Here is a 21862-nt window from a genome sequence, read left to right as displayed (position 1 = left end):
ATGATATGAATACAAATCCTGCCTCCAAAATGTCCATCCTCAACCAGCAATAGTAGTAGCAAGTACATTTCTATACTTCTTACCAATGTACTAACCAGTTTACAAAGTGTAAGCTAACTGCCCCCATCAAGCTTGTTACTCATTTTACTGACCTATGGAAGGATGCAAGGCTGAGCCGACCTGGGGCCCCTGGCTAGTATTAACCTCACAAACTTGTGACTATTATGAGTCAGTGGCTGCAATACAGGCATTTAACCACTGCACCATCAGGACTCCATAACTGTTTATTTCCCATCCAGAGCTAGGAAGTCTGAGTGGAGTTCTACTCATTTAAAATGCTTTACTTAATTGGAAATGTTACTGAAGCTCAAATGCTTACTCTCCCCTGGAAATAATTTGGAGGATTCCTTGTGTAAAATTCTTAGGCCAATAAGGAAATGTGCCTGGTAATGTGTCTACCCCAGTGTGGTAGCCAGCACTTCATTTAGCTCCAGGCAATAGACCAGTAATGTTATATGCTGATAAGGTATTCAGAAGAGAAAAGAAGAGGCTGGATATAGTTCCTTTTATTTCCCTCCTTCCCCAAACAGTTAAATGTCACTAGCACCAACTGTCTTACTAGCAGAGTGGAGCATGAATCAGTGTGAAACAATAATGGACATAAAAGTAAGAATATCTCCACATTAAATATTTACAGATTGATACCAATTTAATGGTCATGTTTCCAGCCTACAGTCTCCTGCAATTTCTAAGGTAAAGTTTACTGAGGTATTTTGAATTCTTTCCTGGAAAGTTTTAGTGCTGTGATTCAGCAGAATGGACAAGAATTAACTAGCAGATAATTCAGAATATCTCACAAAACTACAAATCCAAGGATCCCATAAAATGGGGGCATGACTATTGAAATAATTTCTACCATTGTGTTGTACAGATAACCTCATAGTCTGTAGGACATTCTATACTAGCTTTCTTATACTCTTTGAAAGTCTGTGGTATAATTTTCTAACCTATTTTGTTGTGTTTGTGATCTCTGGCCTCAAAAACAGAAGAATAGAACTGACTTTATGTTGGAAAAGACTAACAAATTGAGAGATTAGGGGTGTTAGTTTTGCTCTAACCTAAGCATACTACAGGTTGAGTCTCTCCTATTCAAAATGCTTGGGACAATACAGTATGTATTTTGGATTTTTTGTTTTTCAGATTCTGCAATATATGCATACATAACAAGATATGAAGATGGGATCCAAGTCTATACATGAAATTTATTTATGTTCCATGTACCCATAGATTGACAGTAATTTTATACATAATATCTGTAATAATTTTGTGCATAAAACAAAGTATGTGTATATTGAAATATCAGAAAGCAAAGGTGTCATTATCTGAATGTAGGCAATTTTCGATTTTGGAATATTTTGGATTTTGGAATTTTAGATAAGGGATACTCAACCTGTATGCAGTCCTTTATTAACTCTCTCGGGAATTTTACCAGGATTTACCAGTTTTACAGTGCATCTACACTAGCAATAATGCAGCCAGACGACACTTAAAATATTGTAGCTCCAAAAGGGTGGTGTCTAGCAATACTACAAATCCCAAAAGTTAAAGTAGTATCAAACTGCATTATTTCTACAGTGTAGATACATACTTAGAAAGCTACTAAAATGTATCAATTTCCTATGATCAATAGCCTGAACAAATTAATCAATATCTCTGGATCTGACATGAATGCACGCAAATAAATTATTGAAAGTATTGTATCATGGTAACTATTTTAAAGGTGTCCCTTGATTAAGTGTATGGCAATGACACAGTGAGAATATGCGGATGGCAAGCTCCCAGTTTGTAGCTCTTGCAGCTGCTGCGCTGCCACCACACTCCTCCTCCTCCTCCTCCTCCTCTTAGAAGTCTTCCTCTTTCCCTTCCCCTCCCCTTAGCAGTCCTCCACATCCTCCCTCTCCCCCCTCTTCCTCCTCCTGCTAGCAGTCCTTCTTGTTGTTGTACTCTTCCTCCTCCTCATCCTCCCCTGTGCAATCACTGCTGCTTCTGCCCAAGAACAGCAGCTTCTGCTGAAGGCTGAAAGGCCCCTTATAGTTTCACAGGCAACTGCCCCAACCCAGCAGAAGCCTGCTTTTCTCAGGCAGCAGCATCATTTGTGAGGAGGAGGAGGAGGAGGGTGACAATTGAAAAACTGGGTAGGAACTTGAGCATGCATGGATTTTGGTACCTGTGGAAGAGTCCAGAATGATCCTTTGTGGACAGTGAGGTCCCACTGTACACACAATGCTGTATTCATAAGCCTCTTCAAGAGGTTTTTTTAATCAATGTGAGTTTGACATGCAGAACAGAAAGGATGATTACCAAATACCATATGTACCATGTTTCCTTGTCAAGTGTGATTTCTTGGGTTTATCAGCAAATACACCCACAGTTCTTTGGAAAAGAGGAATACTATCTGTGCATTATTTGTTAAAGTCCTGTAGGAACAAGTCACCTACTTTCACCCTCAGAAGAAGGAAACGGCACACCTCCTCTGAACAAACCGTGCCACAAAAACCCTGTGATAGCTTCGTCTTAGAGTCGCCATAAGCCTGAAATGACTTGAAGGCACACAAAAGCAACAACATGTAAAAATAAAAGAGCCATGGATGAAATGATCCCATATCACATGCTGTAATTGTTCTTTCTGTTCACACTCGCTTAGTATTCATATATACGTGTACATATACTACAAAGAATCTATTGATGATGCACAAAACCAGTGTGTACTTCTTGTATCTCCATCTAGTCCCCACATTTGTGTGAGTGCAATAAGCTTTATACCTGCTCCTGTGTTTAAGAAGCTAAATGTATATGAATATAAAGTGAAACATTGCTTGGAAAATATTAACATTGGTTGCATTCAAGGATTTATCCTTGAACAGTCAAACAGGCTTGATTCCTACAGCCATCTACATTGTGGTTATAGCCTTGAAGCTTCTCCAAGCTTGCCCATAGTCTCATAGATACACCAAACAATACTGTATACCGTATCTTAATGCTCACCAGACCCATTGGCTCATTCTGGGAGGAAATTCTTTCCTGAGTGTCTGTGTTTTCTTTATACTGCTTCTAAGAAAAATATTATTATATTCCACATGAGATTATTATTCATTTTCTCTCTCTCTGCTTCTCTCCATGTAAGATATCCCCACTTAAAGCATATACATGATGTAGTACAATATTTGAAAAAAGGCAAGGCCCTGTGCAATAGGTTATGAAACAAGTAAGAAGTCAATAAGAAATGCCACTTTACATTGATGGGGACTCTCAGATTTATGCCTCAGGGGTTGCAGAAGAAGAAACTTGTCTTATGCTACTTTTTAAGTTTTCTTTTGTCTGATTTTTGTATTAAAACCATACTCATACTGTTATATTTTTTCTACCACCCCTTTCTGGTCAAACATATAATATTAAGGATGTTAGTCATTTTTAGAGAGGGGAAAAGAATGAATCCCACAGCATTTCTTTTTAATAACTGTTCAGCTACAAAATTTTATTGGTATCCTTTTATGTTCCCTCTAGAGGATGTAATGCACAAAAGCATTGCCACGGAACATATAAAATTACAAATGAAATTTATTGTAAAAAGTAGAATGTCTTCTAGACTGGTGTCAGTATTTATTTTCATTCATAAAACAAAGCCAAAAAAAATTTGCAGATATAATATATTCATTTGTCAGCAAGTTCATGGGTGTAAATTGCCATCCAACGTTATTGACTGATATAAGACAGATATTGAAAAGACAATTTAAATTTACTCTTCCAAACATAAACTGTTCCACAAAAGCACTGTAAAAACTCCTTCATGGTTTGTTTGTTTTCTGTTGTGCTTCACACTTATGGTTAACTACATAATTTGGTTGTGTCGTAATCCACTGTGTTTGGCAATTTGGCATTGAAGGCCTGCAAAGCAGATTGAATCCTCACCACCTCACTGGTTGACAACTTGAGTCTATGACGCAGCAGGCATGAGAAAAGGTCCAGACGACGTTGGCCAGGTGGAGAGAGTTTATTTACACGGTCCCGAATTTCTAGTAGTTGCAAGAGTGCAGAGTCCTGGGATCCCTGAGTATAGGGGTAGTCCAGCTGCAAAATCAAGTCCCGGATTGCTTCCGGATCAAAGTGCATGCTGTAGCCGAACACTTGGATGTTGTTGATTTTCATGTAGCCCAGGTTCCGTGAGGGATCAATAAACTCCAGGGGTTCATAATAAATGCTCTCATTGCCGTTGGGACCGTTTGATTTAATGCGACTCCTCAAGTAGATGTGGACAGTCTCAAAAAATGTCTTCCACTTGTTACCTAGAGTCAGCGTCCAGTTATAACACTGAAGTGGTAAGTCCAGTTTAGTCCGCTCCCAGTCTGGGAAACTGTTTTCATTCACAGGCATAAACCAGCTCTCAGAGTGGCTACCTCCAAAAGGGTTGACATAAACAGCCAGGACAGGCTCCAAGGTGCTGTTCTTTGTTAGGCAAATTTGAAGAGAGAGACCCAATATCATATGGACCAGGCTTGATTTGTACTTGTTACTCTTAAGAGTAAGGAGCATTCGTTTGCGCCAGGAAGGGTCAAACCAGCTATTGAGCCGCATATCATTACTGATGAAGATTGCATGGACCTCAATCCGGCGATCGGTTTTCTGCAACAAATACTTCATCTCCAAATCCTGAAGGTCGGTCTCAAACCCAATGTAGTGTTCTGTTGAGTCTGCCACTTCAGGCTTGCAGATCCCTTGGCTTAACATGTACCCAGTATTACAGGTCCCACAGCGAGTACGGTTATCAGGTGCACAAGTTAAACAGGCAGAACCATCTCCGACAATGCACGGCAAAGAGCCAAGGCAAGCAACCTGGTCATTAGGACATGTGCATGAGTGAGTCTCTTCAGAAAAGCTGCCCAAAAGGCCATTCTCGTTGCAGTAAAGAAAGGACTGGATGCGGTTCAGCCAATAGGTAGAAGATCTGCAAAGTTATAACATGAAATTAATGAATGCATGGTAAGATAGAAACAAAAGTAAGTAATATGATCAAGCTACTTTTCAATTGCTCTGAATGAAAAAGCTTTTTTTGACTTATTGGAAATACTTCCTGACAATATTTTATACTAAAGGAAATACCCCTTTTAAAGAACAATGATAAAATAATGAGGTGTAATGTAGAATATTCCTAGTTTTAATCTTGTGTTAGCCATAAATTTAGAGGTGAGGATCTTGGCTAAGCCTCTATCACTTAGCCTGAAAACACACACACAGAGGCAATAATAATTCTCATCTACATTACCTTCCTATTGTAAAAAATATATGCAAAATCTTTATTAGGTCATCAAATATAAAATATTGCTTCCAGATTCCCCCCCCCCCCCAAGATTATTTAAAATCCATAAGCCTACTGACAAATTGGCAAATTGGTTTCCTGTTAGCTGTATTTCTTCTACAGAGGAAAATAATATTCACAATATTTGTTGTTCTCCATGAGACAGGATATCTTGACACATCAAAATATCCCATAAACTGTTTTAAGCTGATTTTTGTTGCTGCTGCTGCTGCTCTTGAGCACAAATGAAAAGTTCACAGCTTTTATGAGTGGGCAGGAGTTAGTAGTAGTAGTTTTGCTGAAAAAATTTGAGTTTTCACAAAATAATTGCACAAAATATTGTACTTTACACAAAATACAGTATTTTTCAACGTAAAAAAATGCATAACCAGTTATTTTTTATACAAAGGCCATGATGTTACATCAAGCAGGCATAATGCTTGCAACCCCAGCATCTGTCAAGTCTTTCTGCTGCTTAGTTCTGCTGCTGCTGCTTAACCTTGTTAATTCATTATCTATACCAAGATGTGTGCATGGTAGGCTCTTCCCTAAAATGGAATGGGAGGGCAGACAGGCAGTTCAGAGGAGGAAGATGCAGCAGGTCTTGGTTCCAATGTCAGAGGAACAGGGACTTAAATTAATTAAATTAAATTAAATTAAATTAATTAAATTAAATTAATTAAATTACATTAATTAAATTAAATTAATTAAAATCTTTATTTCTATCCCGCCCTTCCAAGAAGATCAGGGCGGCTTACAACAGTGCAACAAGTGCACACAAATACAAAGTTAAAAGCACATAAACATCAATATACAAAGTAAAAACAGCAATAAAAGCCCCATAGCCCATCCTCATGGCCACGGAAGAGGAGGGGAGGCCCACAGGATCTTAATCGGGGAATGCCTGCTTAAATAGGAAGGTCTTGAGATCCTTCCTAAATTGGGCCAGGGTAGTAGATGAGCGGAGCTCGGTGGGCAGCGTGTTCCAAAGGGCTGGGGCAGCTGTAGAAAAGGCCCTTCTAGAAGTAGAAGCTAACCTAGCCCCAGGCACCTTCAGCAATTGCTGCCCAGATGTTCTGAGGGTGCGAGGCGGATTGTATGGGGAGAGGCGGTCCTTTAGGTATCCTGGGCCCAAGCCATTTAGGGCTTTGTAGGTAATAACCAACGCCTTATATTGAGCTCGGAAGCGGATGGGCAGCCAGTGAAGGTCTTTAAGTACAGGTGTTATGTGGCTGGTCCTGGATACGCCAGTGACCAGCCGGGCTGCCATATTCTGTACCATTTGGAGCTTCCGAGTTTGGTATAAGGGTTGCCCCATGTAGAGTACATTGCAGAAGTCCAGTCTCGAAGTTACCAGAGCGTGTACCACAGTTTCTAGGTCCCTCCGGTCCAGGTATGGGCGCAGCTGGCGAATCAGCCGGAGCTGATAACAAGTGCTCTTGACCGTCGCATTCACCTGAGCAGTCAGATGAAGCGACGAATCAAGAAGCACCCCCAAACTGCGCACGGAGTCCTTCACAGGGAGCGTGACCCCGTTCAGGACAGGTGGAACCACCGCCATTCCCGGACCGGGGGAACCTATCACTAGTACCTCCGTTTTCTCTGGATTCAGTTTGAGTCGGTTTTTCCTCATCCAGCCCATTACTGACTCCAGACAGGCCACGAGAGGAGAGACGCCATCCCCGGTCACTGCATCAGTCGGAGACATAGAGAAAATAATCTGGGTGTCATCAGCGTACTGATAACCCCGCGCCCCATGTCTCCGGATGATCTCTCCCAGCGGTTTCATGTAAATGTTAAATAGCATGGGAGACAGAATGGCTCCTTGAGGGACCCCAGTTTTAAGGGCCCGCTCGCTGGAGCACACGTCTCCCAGCTGCACCATCTGGGACCTCCCAGAGAGGTAGGACCGGAACCACTGGAGCGCAGTGCCCCCGATTCCCACCTCAGCCAGGCGTCCCAGAAGGATACCATGGTCTATGGTATCGAAAGCCGCTGAGATGTCCAAGAGCACCAACAGGGACACGCTTCCCCGGTCAGCGCTCAGACGGAGATCATCGACCAAGGCGACCATGGCCGTCTCAACCCCGTGACCCGCCCGGAAGCCAGTTTGAAATGGATCCAGATAATCCGTTTCATCCAAGACCGTCTGAAGCTGGAGCGCAACCGCCCTCTCGATCACCTTCCCCAGAAATGGTAGCAGCGAAACAGGCCGATAATTATTATGTACCAGGGGGTCAAGGGAGGGCTTTTTTAGGATCGGTCTTACGATGGCCAATTTAAGATCCGATGGAAATCGCCCGTCCCTGAGAGAGGTGTTGATAATCCGGCGTAACAATGTGGTTACCACCGGTCCCCCCTGGGCCGCTAACCATGAGGGGCAGGGATCAAGAGAGCAGGTTGTTTTCCGAACACTTCCGAGGATCTTGTCCACATCCTCGGTACTCACCAACTCAAACTGATCCAGTGTAACATAGTCCACGGAGGCTCTGGACACTTCTACCTTAGGCTCTGCCATAATGTTGGCGTTCAGACCTTCGCTTATACGAGAAGTTTTATCCACAAAAAAGTCGTTAAACAAGTCACAGCAGGCCTTAGAAGGTTCAAGGATCTGGTTCAGGGCAGGAGGGAGCTGAGTTAGCTCCCTAACCACCCTGAACAACTCTGCCGGACGCGACTCCGCGGACGCAATACGAGCACCATAGAACGAATTCTTTGTTGCTCTTATTGCCTCTCCGTAGTCCTTTAACAATCGGTCTAGGAGAGTCTTGTCGTTTAAGCAAAGGTGTTTCCGCCAACGGTACTCTAGCCGTCGCAGAACCCGCTTCCTCGCCCGGAGATCTTCCGTATACCAGGGCTTACGATTGGAAGCGGGCCTGAGAGGGCGCTTGGGAGCGATTCTGTGTATAGCCCCAGAGAGACCGGTATTCCAGATACCGGTAAGGGCATCAACAGAGTCGCCGTCATTTCCAACCGTGAGCCCCTCTAAGGCTTCTTGGAACCTCTCAGGTTCCATCAGCCTTCGAGGGTGGACCATCCTAACTGGTCCACCACCCCCGGGGGGGATCTGGGTAGAAGCCTTGATTTTCGCCTCTACCAGGAAATGATCCGTCCATGACAAGGGGGAAATATTAGCTATTTCCACCCACGGATTTTCCGCATCCGAACAGAAGACCAAATCGAGAGTATTACCCGCACAATGCGTAGGACCCTGTATCAGCTGGGACAGGCCCATGGCCGCCATGGTCTCCATGAATTCCCGAGCCGCACCGGATGGAACATAGCTGGCCGTGAGGGAGATGTTGAAGTCACCCAGGACAAGAAGCCTGGGTGTCTCCAACATCAGCTCAGCAACCAGCTGTGTCAGCTCGTTAAGGGAGTCTGCTAATGCACGGGGTGGCCGATACACCAGCAGAATCCCTAGACTGTCCCTAGCCTTTAGGGTCAGGGACGTAGCTAGAATTTTAGGAAGGGGGGGGGGGTCCAGACTAAGTGCCACCATTATAATGGGGCTTGAGTGTGGCGGTGCAGCAGCACACACCATTCATTTTTCTAATGGAAGGGGGGGGTCTGGCCCCCCGACCCCCCCCCCCCCTGGCTACATCCCTGAGAGGAAGAGGGTAAACTCCATCTGTGCATCTTCAATTCATTCTTGCTTGGAGCCAAGACAAGATAGATTGTCCTCCTTGAAATTGCCTCCCTCTTTCTTCTTTCACAACCAATAAGTGATAGCAGCAGCATGTCTTCTCCCGGCTTGTTTGCTATCATAGAGATGCTTTGGATTGATTGTAAAGGACCCTCGTGCCCCTTCCAAAAAGATACACACACACATGTAAGATACATTTACACTCACTTATGTCAACAACAGGGTGTAGGCCAAATTGTAAAATGAATTTTGTAAAATGCACAAATATTATTACAATCTGTCCCAAAATTTGGTTATCTTTCATTCCTTGCTGTTTGCGCAAGAACTAAATAAATGAAGATTTACTTCCTTAAACATTTCCACTCAACAACTTGTGTCCAGGGAATACAAGTTCCAAGTCAACAAAGAATCCTTATACAAGTTATTCCTGGGAACAAAAATAAATGGTGAAGTTTTCTAACTTTTCACTCATAATCAATCTTACTGTATTGCTTCTGAGGACTAAACCATTGAGCTTTACTGTTGTGAAACAAACCTTAAAAAAACAGTGCAACCACCAACCAAGATGCATGAATGGTTGGGTCTTTCCTAAATTTTTATATTCCCGGTAGTTTTGGATCATTTTGTTTAATACATTTTACATTACATGTTGGAGAGTTGGTATTATTATTTGTAGTAGTAGTAGTAGTAGTAGTAGTAGTAGTAATATTAGCATTAGTATTATATTTATATCCTGCCTTTTCCCCAGTTTGGGACTCAAAATGGCTTTCAACAGATTTAAAAAACAAAACAAAAAAACATCATTAAGAATGTACAAAATACAAAAGTAAAAATAAAATAAAAATAAAACCAGTTTAACTATTTAAAACACACACACACACACTAGCATAATAAAATGACAGGCTTATGCTGCCTAAACAAACAGGACCTGAAAGGCCTGTTGAAAATGAAAAGGTACAAAAAAGTACAGAAGTCAGTGAAAGGTTACACCATTAAGGAGGAAAATGACTCCTTCACTTAAGTGTCAGAAGTAGATGTTCTTTAAATTGGCACTGCCAAGCTTCCATTTTGGTGCATTCTTAACCACTACAATTTGCTAGTCAGACTAAGCAATATTTTTCTCCTCTCCTACAAAGAGAAATTGTAGAAATCAAGGTATAATTTGACAAATGACTCGTAGCACAATGTTTCTATTGTTTGTTGGATACACATGATCTGAGCATCTTTTCTATGTGCAAAACAGATTAAGATATTCCTTTATGCGTCTTCCATCACATTTCTCCCCTTTCAGGTTGAAAATCAGACGACAACAGAAGCTGACATTGGAATCGGGAGAACAGATAGGATGGGGAGACTTTCCAGGAATACAGACCAATGTGAAAATGACAACTCTGGCAAGTATTTGGCCTTTTCTGCTATGCTTCTCCCCATCCTAGAGATGGATTACTAAAAGACATATTTTCACCATCAGTCTTTTGGATTCGGTTTACGTGTTCACACTCTTTTCATCCTCTTCACTTCCTCACATTACATGAGACATTTAGCAAACAAAAACAACAACAACATAGTAGTCTGGCTTGTGATTATGTGTGTGTGTGTGTGTGTGTGTGTGTGTGTGTGTGTGTGAAGTGATATACTTGCAGTGCATTAAGGCAATTCAGTGAAAGTCTTTGCTTGATAGAGAAACTGGTGTATGTCACTGTCTGCCCTCATATGACTAAATTAAAATGTGTTGCAAACTTTTTGTGGGGAAGATAATACATATAATGCATATCATTTTGAGGAGGCAGAATAATGTGGCTCACACAAGCAATTCCTTTCTGTGACATACTTAATGCAATGGATGGCAGCCACACATTGAATTATGTGCATGTCAGAAGAGAGTTGAACAATCCCTGCACCTCCACTGGAATAAAGACTGCTATCGTATAGCACTATAATCATAAAGTATTTCCTGTATATATTAGGAAGAATTAGTTTCTTGATCGTATAATAATTACAAGTATATTTTACAAAGTTAATAACACTTTATATGAAAGGGGCAATATTAAAACATGTAAATCTATAAAGTATACTTCCATTGAATTGATTCCTTATATTAATTCTCTAATGTAAAACAGTGTTTATACATTGTTCCTTTTGCTCAGAAAATCAATCCCTTCCCACACATGTATTGAAAGCATCAAAGCTAAGGGGTGGGAGAGCCTGGATCGACAATAGTGTATATTATGCCTGTTTATACTGTAAGAATTTCATTTTGCAATCAATATAAAATCAATATAAAATATAATGAACTCCAGACATTCATCATAGCAGTCCCCAAAGCAAATAAACAAAAAAATGTGAGTAGATTTTTGTTTTTGTTTTTAAATTCATAACAAACCCACTCCAGCACTTTTTATCTCCATCAGCAACAGATCTTTTTGTCTTTTTTTTTTAGAATCAATGTATCTCAACTGTGAATTAAATACCAAACTATTCCCAAATACTCTGCATTGTAACTGGAGTAGCTGACAACATTGGCCCTATACAGGCTGGCACTTTGAGCCAGCCTGTGGGCAGAGTTAGGGTGCAGCGTCCGCACGCTGGATGCCCTAACTCTGCCCCTAGGGTGCCATATTGATATGCACCTGTCTACTTAGTGTGCACCATCATGACACCCCTCCGGTGCTGCATTCACATGATGATGCAGCACCAAAGGGGCATCATAAAGGAGTGCCACCGTGCTGTGGTACCCCTTGCTATGGCCCCGATCTGGCCAGTAAAGAGGCAGCTGTATGCCACCCATCTGTATAGTCCCATTGTTGCTTGGAAAATCAATCCCCTTCCAAACAAGTACTGAAAGGATTGCTGCTAAGCAAAAGGAGGGAAGTCTGGAATGATATAGTGTATGTAGTGGTGGGAAATAACATCATAGACTGGCAAAACTCCTCTGAATAAATCGTTCCAGGAAAACCTCATGATAGGTTTGCCTTAAGGCCACCATAAGTTGGAAATAACTTGAACCTAAAATCACACAACACACACACATCTTATTAAAACCCTTGGTTTTTCACCCTACAAGGCCTTGCTCCACTACAACACTGATTTTCATTAGATGTACTTCATAAAGTTAGTATAAAATATCTGCTATTGTTCAGTCTTGCTGAGAGAACAACTCTGAGAACACTAGGTAAAAATGTGTTTTTCCTCCTATAAATGACCTTCACTGATATATTAAAGGTGCAATTGTTATTGCTGTTATGTGCCTTCAAGTCGATTCCAACTTATGGTTATCCCATCCTCTGGTTTTCTTGACAACATATATTCAGAGGAGATGGCATTGCCTTTTGAGGGTGAGAAAGCATGACTTGCCCAAGGTCACCCAGTGTGTTTTCACAAATAAGTGGCAGTTTGAATACTGGTATTCCAGAGATCTGTTTCAGCAATGAAACCAACGTACCACACTGGTTCCCATTTGTTTTATGTCTTCCAGTGGTGACCCTACCACAGATTTTTTTCAGTTCTCCTAAGAATTCCTGGATGAAAAATATTATTAAGAATAGCTCAGCGGCTGTAATTTATCTGGCCTTCAATGTGGTATTCCAGCTACCTTATCTGACAAACATCGAGACAATTTACAAGATCAGATCCTCCTGTGGAGCCTAAGATGGAAAACCAATTGGATTTTCTTTTGTGAGAAATTCAAATATCATACGAACAGGGGTCCAAAACACACAGGGCAAGTAAGGCAGCTTCTGGCTGCTTTGGCAGTATGGTGTTTAGATTATGCATGTCCCCAAAGCATCTGAAAGCTGTGTGAAGGCTGCATTAGGAGGCAAGAAGCTGGCCCCAAAAGGAGCAAAGATAATTCACTCCTGACACCGCTGTCTTGAGAACTGCAGTGGTGGCCCACTTTGGAAGTGAGGCATGCAGCTGCCACAGTCCTGGTCCGATTTGGGCCTTGAGTAGCCAGTGGCTCTGGTCCACTGACTCATCATTCTGTTAAGCTACATGTAACAGTGGATACACACACACACATGTACAAGAGAAAGACTAAGGAATACTTTCTGTCTTTTACTGCTGTGTGTACCCTTCCTTAGCTCAAGCGATCATTCTTCTCAGTTTTCCCTTGGCTTTGGAGGGAAAGAGGTGCTGCAATGTTAACATAATAATAATATAAATTATATTTATTCTTCTTCTAATTATCATTATTACCCCAACTTTATCTTAGTTTGGGACTCGAGGTGAATTAAAACAATTAACCCAAGCCTGGTTAAAAATTCACAGCATAAAGTTAAAAAGCAATTAAACCATCCTAAAATTTAAACTAGTTAGAAATGTAAACCATTAAAAAGCAGCAATAACAAACACAAAAGATCAGCACATTATACAAGGCCTGTCCCCCTCCTCCCTATCCATTCTCAAAGTTTCACTGGAATTTTTTTAAAAAAATCACAGCTCCAGGTTTCTAGATGAGATAGGTTATCTAGATCCATTTCAATCTGGCTTCAGGTCTGGTTATGGGACAGAAATAGCTTTGGTCACCTTATGCAAGGAGCTAGACATGTGAAATGTCTCCCTGTTGGTTCTGTAGCAGCTCTATCTCTCCTTTTGATACCATAATCTATGGTACCCTTCTGGACCATCTCTAGGATGCGGCTTGGAGTGAGTCCATTCTTTCCTGGAGATGCAGACACAGAAGGTGTTGCTGGGAGATATCTGTTCAACACCCTGGTCACTATCCTGCCTCAGGGCTTGGTTCTCTCTCTCATGCTGTCTAACATCTACATAAAACCACTGGCAGAGGTCATCTAGGAGAGTTTTGGGGTTCTGTGTTGCCAGTATGCAGATGACACCCAACTCTATTTTTCCTTTCCCTCTGACTCCAAGGAAGCTTTTTCTGTACTAAACCATGGACTGGATAAGGGTGAACAAATTGAAACTCAAACCATTTGTTTATTTTACAATCATTATTATTATATAAGCTCTCGCCCATGTCTTTACTGGTCACACCTGGGAATGTGGTGGACCAAAAGAAAGTCATACTCTTCAGATATCAAAGCACACACTGGTTTATGTAAGGAAATACAGTCTTTCAAATAGTCTGGACCCAAGATGTGTAGGGCTTTTAAGATCAAAACCATTACTTTCTGTTCTGCCCAGAAGTGGACCAGTACACAATGTAGATATTTCAAAGGGGAGTCACGTGATCCCTGTACTCAGCCCTGGTCTACAGTTTGACTACAGCATTTTTAACTCACTGACGTTTCTAAACCTTTTCCAAAGGCAGCCCCATGTAGAGTGCATTGCAGTAATCTAAATTGGATGTATTCAAGGCATGTGCACCATAGGCAGATCTGACTTTTCAAGGAATGTGCACATCTAGCACACAAGTTGTAACTGAGCAAATGTGTTCCTGGTCACAACTGAAACCTGGGCAAATAGGTTCAGATCCAAGTCCAGTGTGCACCCAAACTGTGAAGCTGACATTTCAGCAGGAATGTAACCTCATTTTATCACAGACTGAATTTCTATTCCCTGATCTGTTTGTCTTCTGACAGACCAGAAGCACTTTTGAAAAAAATTATTTATGAATGAATGTATTTTTTCTTTCTTAAGATATAAAGAATTCAGTTTATTTTTACTCTTGCTTGTCCTCCTGTTGTCTTTACCATGAAAAAAAATAGTTCCCTCATGTACTCTTTGCCTTGCACAAATTCGAGTCAATTAAAACACATGAAGTAGCAATCATAACCAACAATAGATTCTGCACTTTCTTTTTCTTTTTAAAAAGCATAGTTTTTGCATGATTAAAGATGTAGTCTGTGATGTCTTACATTGTCACATTCACCATCAGCATTCAATTTCCATTCTTCTATTAAAAGATAAATATATCCATTTTTAAAGCCTGTTCTACCAAATGGATTCATTTGTTTCTTGCTCAGTCTTCCTCTAGAGTGCTTTCCTCCTCCTTTCTTTTCCCATTGCTAACTATAGTTTTGTGTTACATGTCAATACTAACTAAGAATCATTTGTATGTAGAATAAACTGAATTAAAAGATGTAGATAAAATGAAAGAACTGAGAAAATATAAATAATCTACCAGCTCGGAGAAGAGGAAGTCATTAATTTTTGTCTACAGATTTTGTTTTAGTGTCATCGATATATGGCATTTATGTAATTTAAGCTGTATATGTTTCCTAAGTTTTGATATATGTTATGATTGATGGGTGTAATAAAAATATTAAGTAAAAAATAAAGAATAGATTGTCTTAGAAGATGGCAGACTCTCTCTGGAGGTTTTAAAAAGAGGTTGAATGGATACATCGCAGAATAGCTTTAACTTCTACAACTATTCCAGCAGGGCATGGTGTTAGACTAGATGACCCTTGTGTTACCTTCCAACTCTATGATTATATGATTCCAACTGGGTTTAATTCATAACCATGGTTTGCTATACTCACTGAAACTGATGGTTTCAGTCAGTATAGCAAACCATGGTTTCAGTCCCCGGTTTGTTAGGGAAGCACAAAATGTGTCTGTCATCTGTTAAGTACATTTAAAATAAAACTTTAATGAATGAATGGAGAGAGAAAAATCACTCCAAAGAAGGGAACAAGAAAGGGGAAAGGGAAAAACTACTACCCCACATTGTAAGCATTAGTTTGTTTAGAGCTGTGGCATCTGCACAAGATACTTTTATCACAGGGAGTGATACTTCTATGGCTCCCTCTATAATCTCAGTCATAATTTGGCACATGATTTCCAGTGGCCACATAATGAGTTACTCTGTCTAATCCCATCCCAATGCATTTGAAGAAGTAAACTGAAACCTACAAAAGCTCATGCTGCCGGCTTCTTTATTTCAGTTAGTCTCAAAGTTGCTACAAGATTTATCTACAAACTAATCCCATTCAGGATCTACAACTGCCCCTTTTTGCCCAGGATTGGGGCTGTGGCAACTGCACACCGCAGTCCCAATCTGAAGGACACAAAAAGGTGCGGCAAAATGTAGCTCCTTCTTGCATTCTCTAAAGGCGCCTTTCTGGCACTGCATAGATACAGCGCCAGAGTGGCATCATCATGGCGTGCACTGTGTAAATGAGTGCACACTAAAATGGTGCCATGGTGTGGGGTCATGGCATCGAGCACGACTCCACCCACAGGCCAGCCTTTCGGGCCGGTCTGTGAAGGCTCTCTGTCACTATCACTGATTATTGTGGTTATTTAAATAAGAAATCCATACTACAAAATATCAGTTGCTTCTCTTATTCAGGATATTAAACAACATCCTGAAAATTGATCTCTTGGGAAATGTTAAATGGAGAGTACATTCAAAAACATGCATCGTTATGTGAAAGAAGTACAGAAAAGGTCCCATTTTAGCCATTTCCCCCCATCAAAACAATAGTTAAATTGAATTCATCCTCAGCTATTTTGACAATACAAGTGAAAGAAGAGCCAAGAGCAGATATCATATTTGGTCTTCTGCAAAGCCATGTTATTTGTTTAGCATTTTGTAGATATGGCTTTAATTGGTGATGCAAATAACAGAAATCGAGTTTCAGTATCTACGATAGAATATGTTATCTTCTAGAATATTAACACCATCCATCTGGTTTCTTATTAGGCACCTGGTGATCTGGTGATATATATATATATATATATATATATATATATATATATATATATATATATATGAATGAGAGAGAGAGAGTAAACTTTTTGTTAGATCTTGTATCAAATTTATATTTCACAGTCTAGGCATCTCGGATTTATTTGTCAAATAATTTTAATGGTTTTATACTCCATTATTAAATTGTATTTGCTTTTTCCTCCCTTTCTGAGCAGCCCTGAGGACTCACCTTTTGATGCAGAGACACAAATACAGCAACTAAATAAATAATAGGGAACAGAAATGAAAAATGGCCTCTCTTTATTGAATTATCCCCCATGTGAGCTTGTGGCAATATACAAATATACTTAAATGTGAATGAGTAACTGTCTGATTTGTTTATTGAAAGGGGACAAATCACATATAATTCTTTAAATGGGTGGCATTGTGACTAGCTAAAGCAAACCAATGCCTTTCTTGTGAACAAATTCTATCTGTGCTGAGTGGGAAATGCCCCTGACTTGTACATATAAAGACCTTAGATTCTCCAGTCCATAGCAAAACATTTGGCTTAATTAGCCTGTGACCTTCATGTCATTATCTTGGGCTGATCTTCTGGTTATCTGAGGTTTGCCAGAGTGATAATACTTTATGCTTCCCTGAGATGTCAGAGAAAGAGAGAGAGAGAAAAGACACTTTAACCTTTAAAAAGGTATTTTTCATTATTTTTAATTAAGCTCATCAAACCTAAGTACCATATCAGTCAGATAAGCAACAGCTGTTTGTGAAGCTATCATGGTGGGTTCTTATCTTCTTAACAACAGGTTTGCCCTCCTTGGTTGCTTATTGATTAAACAAAGTCACATACAATTTCTGAACCTTCTAGAAAGTTCATCACTTCTCCTTTTGGAGAATGTGACATTTAATATCAGACTTTCCATGTGGATGCTTCACATGGAAATTCTCTTGTTAAAAGAAATGCACTGCAAAATGCTATACATCAAAAGGCAACAAGTGCAAGAAGTCCTTCCTGTTACATATTGGGCTGTGTATTCTAGAGCCAATCCAATGCTCCATTGTTCTCCTCCTTTGGTAATGTTGGAAACAGGGACACTTCTTAGAGATTTTTAAACAGAGGCTGGATGACCATCTGTTCAGGGTGCTTTGATTGTGTATGACAAATGGTTGGATTTGATGGCCCTTGGGGTCTCTTTCAACTCTATGATTATATAATTCTATGGTTTTATCTGTCTGAATATCTAATCACAGAATCATGGAGTTGGAAGAGACGGCTGGGGCCATTCAGTGCAACCTCCTGCCATGCAAAAAGACACAATCAAAGCACTCTTGACAAATGACCATCCAACCTCTGTTGAAGAATCTCTAAAACAGGACATTCCACCATACTCAGAAACAGTTCATTCTAGGAATTTCTTCAGTTTATTATGCTGAAACACAGAGTAATATGTGCTTCAGCAACCAAATTTGCAAACTAAAGCTGCTGCCACACTGCAGAATTAGTGCATTTTGACACTGCTTTAACCGTCATGGCTCCAACCTATGTAATCCTGGGACTTGTAGTTTACTGTGGCATGAGAACTCTCTGAAAGAGAAAGCACGATATCTCACAAAACTACAAATCACAGAATTCCATAGCACTGAACCATCAAAGTAATTCTGCAGTACAGTGTTTCGTTCCAGAGCAATCACAAAACAAAACATGCTCAACATAATATTTGCAGTTGAGGAAAGTCATACTGCATGGCAAACAGATACCTTTCACCACTTCAATGAGCTTCTCTTCTAATTACATGCCAAATGTAACTTCTAGTTTGACCCAGAGTTTCCAGTCTAATTTTTCTTTCCTTCGTTCCTTACTTTTTTGGCTTTGCTTTCTACATTGTTATGTTGTACAATTAACTAGGTACATGGATTAAAACATAGAAGCTTACTTTGATTACAGGACCACATCAGTTTTGTTCTCTGCCCTAGGAGTTAATTAATGCAAATATGTACACATGAGCATTAAATTTATGGAAAACATTAATGTTGCAATTATGTGATGCTTCTTTGTTATGCCATGAGTTAATCTGCATGTAAAGTGATCATTTTGCAAATTTTAGATTTTCTCTTTTCAAACATATGAAAACGACCTTCCTCCACAACCCAAAGGCATACCAATAAGAACTTTTTTCAGCCACAGAGATATAACCCATCACAATTTTTAAAAATGTACCTACAAAATATAGAAAACAAAATAATGGTCCACAAAGTGGAAACACTCATGACTTTTGGTTGAAGAGCGGGGTATAAATAAATACATATTATTATATTATTATTATTATATCTTAACCTCCTAGGACCAGATGATATCAGTTCCCACCAATTGACCTCACCCAATGTCATTTTTTTTGTTTTGGGTTTTGGTTTGTTTGTTTATTTGTTTCCAAAGTGCCATTTCCTTTCATGGTAACAAACCTGGCTTTAAAAAGATATGCCTATGGAATCCTTTAGCGTGCCCTCTTCTTTTTGATTTTACTAACAAAGGATGAACTACTCTTTAGGGTCCCATGTTGATGAACTACTCTTTTTTATTATTTTCTTTTGTTCATTGTTTCAAAAGTTCTCTGCTAGCCCCAGAGATTCCTTTCCCTGAATACATATTATAAACTGAATGTAAAACTCACTTGTTGTTTTTTTTTTTGAGGGGGGGGGCTAATATAATTTTGCCTGAACAGGAAAAGTCATCAAATTATATCTATAAATAATATTCTACTAATTGTAGGTGGATCACTTGAATGGGGGGAAAAGCTGTACACGATTCTAAATGTTTTGCACTCTGATAGACTATGGGGCAAAACAGACCAGCCCTTTGCACCACCTTCCAGGTGGCTTGGGAACACAGTTTACATACCGCATGCTGCTGGAGCATCATGAAGCCAGCTTCCAACCATGGCACAGGCGGAAAAACTGGCTTTTTGCCACCTGAAAAAGGTGCGGCTATTTGCCGTTCCTTTTTCGAGTGGCTTTAAGGCGGATTGTGGCAGCAGTGTGTGGTTGCCATGGCCCCAATCCAGTTTCAGTAGGGGTGGCTTGGAACCACCCCTTCCTCCAGTCTATTTCATCCCTATGTCTATGACCATTTAAAAGCCAAAAGAGTTCTAAGAAAATCTAGCTGGATCCATTGTGATAGGCCAAAATTAACAAATAGCAGAATTGACTGGATGGCTATCAGGCTGATTGATTTTTTTATTTTGTAATGACAGCATTTGCCAACTCTTAGTCTTCTGTGGCTTATGAGGTGATGTTCAACAGAAAACAAATAAACACACACTGCATATAAATGAATAAAACAGACAGAAACATTATTTAAAATTAATTAGAATTATTGATTTAGAAAAAGTTTTAAAACCTATATACAATTTAAAGAGCCTGAGTAGCCAACCCAATTTTAAGGACTGAAGGTCATACAAAATAGTGTAGCCTTAGCTGCCTAATAGAAATTCAAAAGGGATTGAGGCAGCCTGACTGCTCTTGGGTAGTTGTTCTGCAGCTGTGGGTCACCATTACAGTGAATGCTCTCTCATGTGTACCTAGCTTCTCAGTGTGATAGAATATAAAACAGCGATCACCAATTTTGGGCAAGCTCATATGGGAAGAGACAGTCTTTCAGATATCCTGGCCCCAAGATCTTTATGGCTTGCACATCAAAATACCACCATCTACCAAATACATTGAAATGAGCCGAGATACAAATTGAAAACCAATGCAGTTGATGTGGGACAAGTCATACATTGTCTCTAAATTATACTGCTGCTAACAGTCTATTCACTAGATTTTGAAGTAGCTGTACGTTTTGAAGACTTTTCAAGAAAAGCCCCACAGAGAGCACATTACAGTAGTCTGGGAGGTGACTGAACTGTGAACTTCTGAGGCACGAAGAACCCATTCTCTAAAAAGAGCTGCACCTGGCACAGTGGCTGAACTTTGCAAATGTACTTCTGGCCATGAGAGCCAGTGTGGCATAGTGGTTTGAGTGTTGGACTATGACTCTGGAAGCCATGATTTGATTCCCAGATCAGCCATGAAACCCACTGGGTGACCTTGGGCAAATCACATGCTCTCAGCCTCAGGGGAAGACCATAGCAGTCCTCCTCTGAACAAATCTTGCCAAGAAAACTCCATTATAGGTTCACCTTAGGCTCACAATAAGTGAGAAACAACTTGAAGACACACAACACACAACCACACACAATTTATGGTCATACCACCTAGACTTTCAGAAGCAATGCTGGGTCCAGGAAGATCCTAAGGCTGCATATCTTATTTCCCCCTGTCTTAACCCTGGCATTGTCTTACATCTCAAGCTGAAAACTGGTTTGGAGGGGTTTAGAGAGGGATAATTTGTTTGGCAGAGAAAAAACTTGTACTTTTAAAAAAGCATTTACCCACCATGGATGTAAGGATGCACTCAACTTACTGCCCTGGCTTGGTCTTCAGGGTTTAACTGGTTTTCATGAAATTCCTGACTTAAAAAAGCAATAATGGGTATGCTACCATAGAAAGGACATCCAATGCTGGAATCAGTAATATGTTACGAAGATTTTAAAAGGCAGTTTTTAGTTTTGATAAGGACTATATTATATTTGACAGCCCTTAAAAATGCTGAACTCCATTTCTTTCTAGGGGGGCCAGTCACACTTAGTTTTTTTGTGTGGAGAGATTCACATCTGTGAATCATTCAAAATCAATTCACCATTCCCACTATGTTTTAAGACAGCAAATCTCTCTGTCACATTTAAATCTGGTCTGAAGTTCCCATTCACCACCGTTCCAGATCACGATGCTTACTCACACTATCGGAGATGTGGATCGTTGCAGTTCTTTAAAAAAGAACCACTAAGAGATCTGATGCCAAATTCACCAGTTTAAATGGGCTTTTTGGTTGCACCCCCACAACCAGAACCGAATATAATCAGTGCAAGTCTGAATGACAGGGAAATAACCCAGTTTCCAAACTGGGTTATTTCGTAGTGTGAATGGGGACTAGAAGGGATAGCTTCTATTCATTTTCACTTGTTTCTGTTGACTAATACTACAGAAAGTAATGCTTAACTGCTCCCCCCCCCCCCAAAAAAGCAGTGTTAATAAGATTTGGCTTTTACTTAGTACATTCATTGACAGGAATGTGTAATCTGTATATAGACAGCATACTCAGGAACCTTTTACATTTCTCCTTAGTGTAAAGCAACAAGAAGCTCTTGAG

General features: G+C 40.3%; 1 protein-coding gene across 3 annotated transcripts in view; it reads right to left on the bottom strand.

Moving 5' to 3' along the window:
* Window positions 1-3528: 3528 nt before the first annotated feature.
* BRINP3 (BMP/retinoic acid inducible neural specific 3) overlaps window positions 3529-21862 on the bottom strand; it is a 316730-nt gene continuing 298396 nt past the window's right edge. For all 3 annotated transcript variants that reach the window (XM_042466360.1, XM_042466361.1, XM_042466362.1), the window contains exon 8: window positions 3529-5002. In XM_042466360.1, the coding sequence (XP_042322294.1) occupies window positions 3886-5002 (1117 nt within the window). In that variant the 3' untranslated portion in view covers window positions 3529-3885. The remainder of the gene's footprint in view (window positions 5003-21862) is intronic.

Source organism: Sceloporus undulatus, chromosome 4 (genome assembly GCF_019175285.1).
Source record: "Sceloporus undulatus isolate JIND9_A2432 ecotype Alabama chromosome 4, SceUnd_v1.1, whole genome shotgun sequence".
Classification (NCBI taxonomy): Eukaryota; Metazoa; Chordata; class Lepidosauria; order Squamata; family Phrynosomatidae; genus Sceloporus; species Sceloporus undulatus.
The sequence above is the reverse complement of the archived record's forward strand: the minus strand, read 5'-3'. Positions and strand labels throughout refer to the sequence as shown.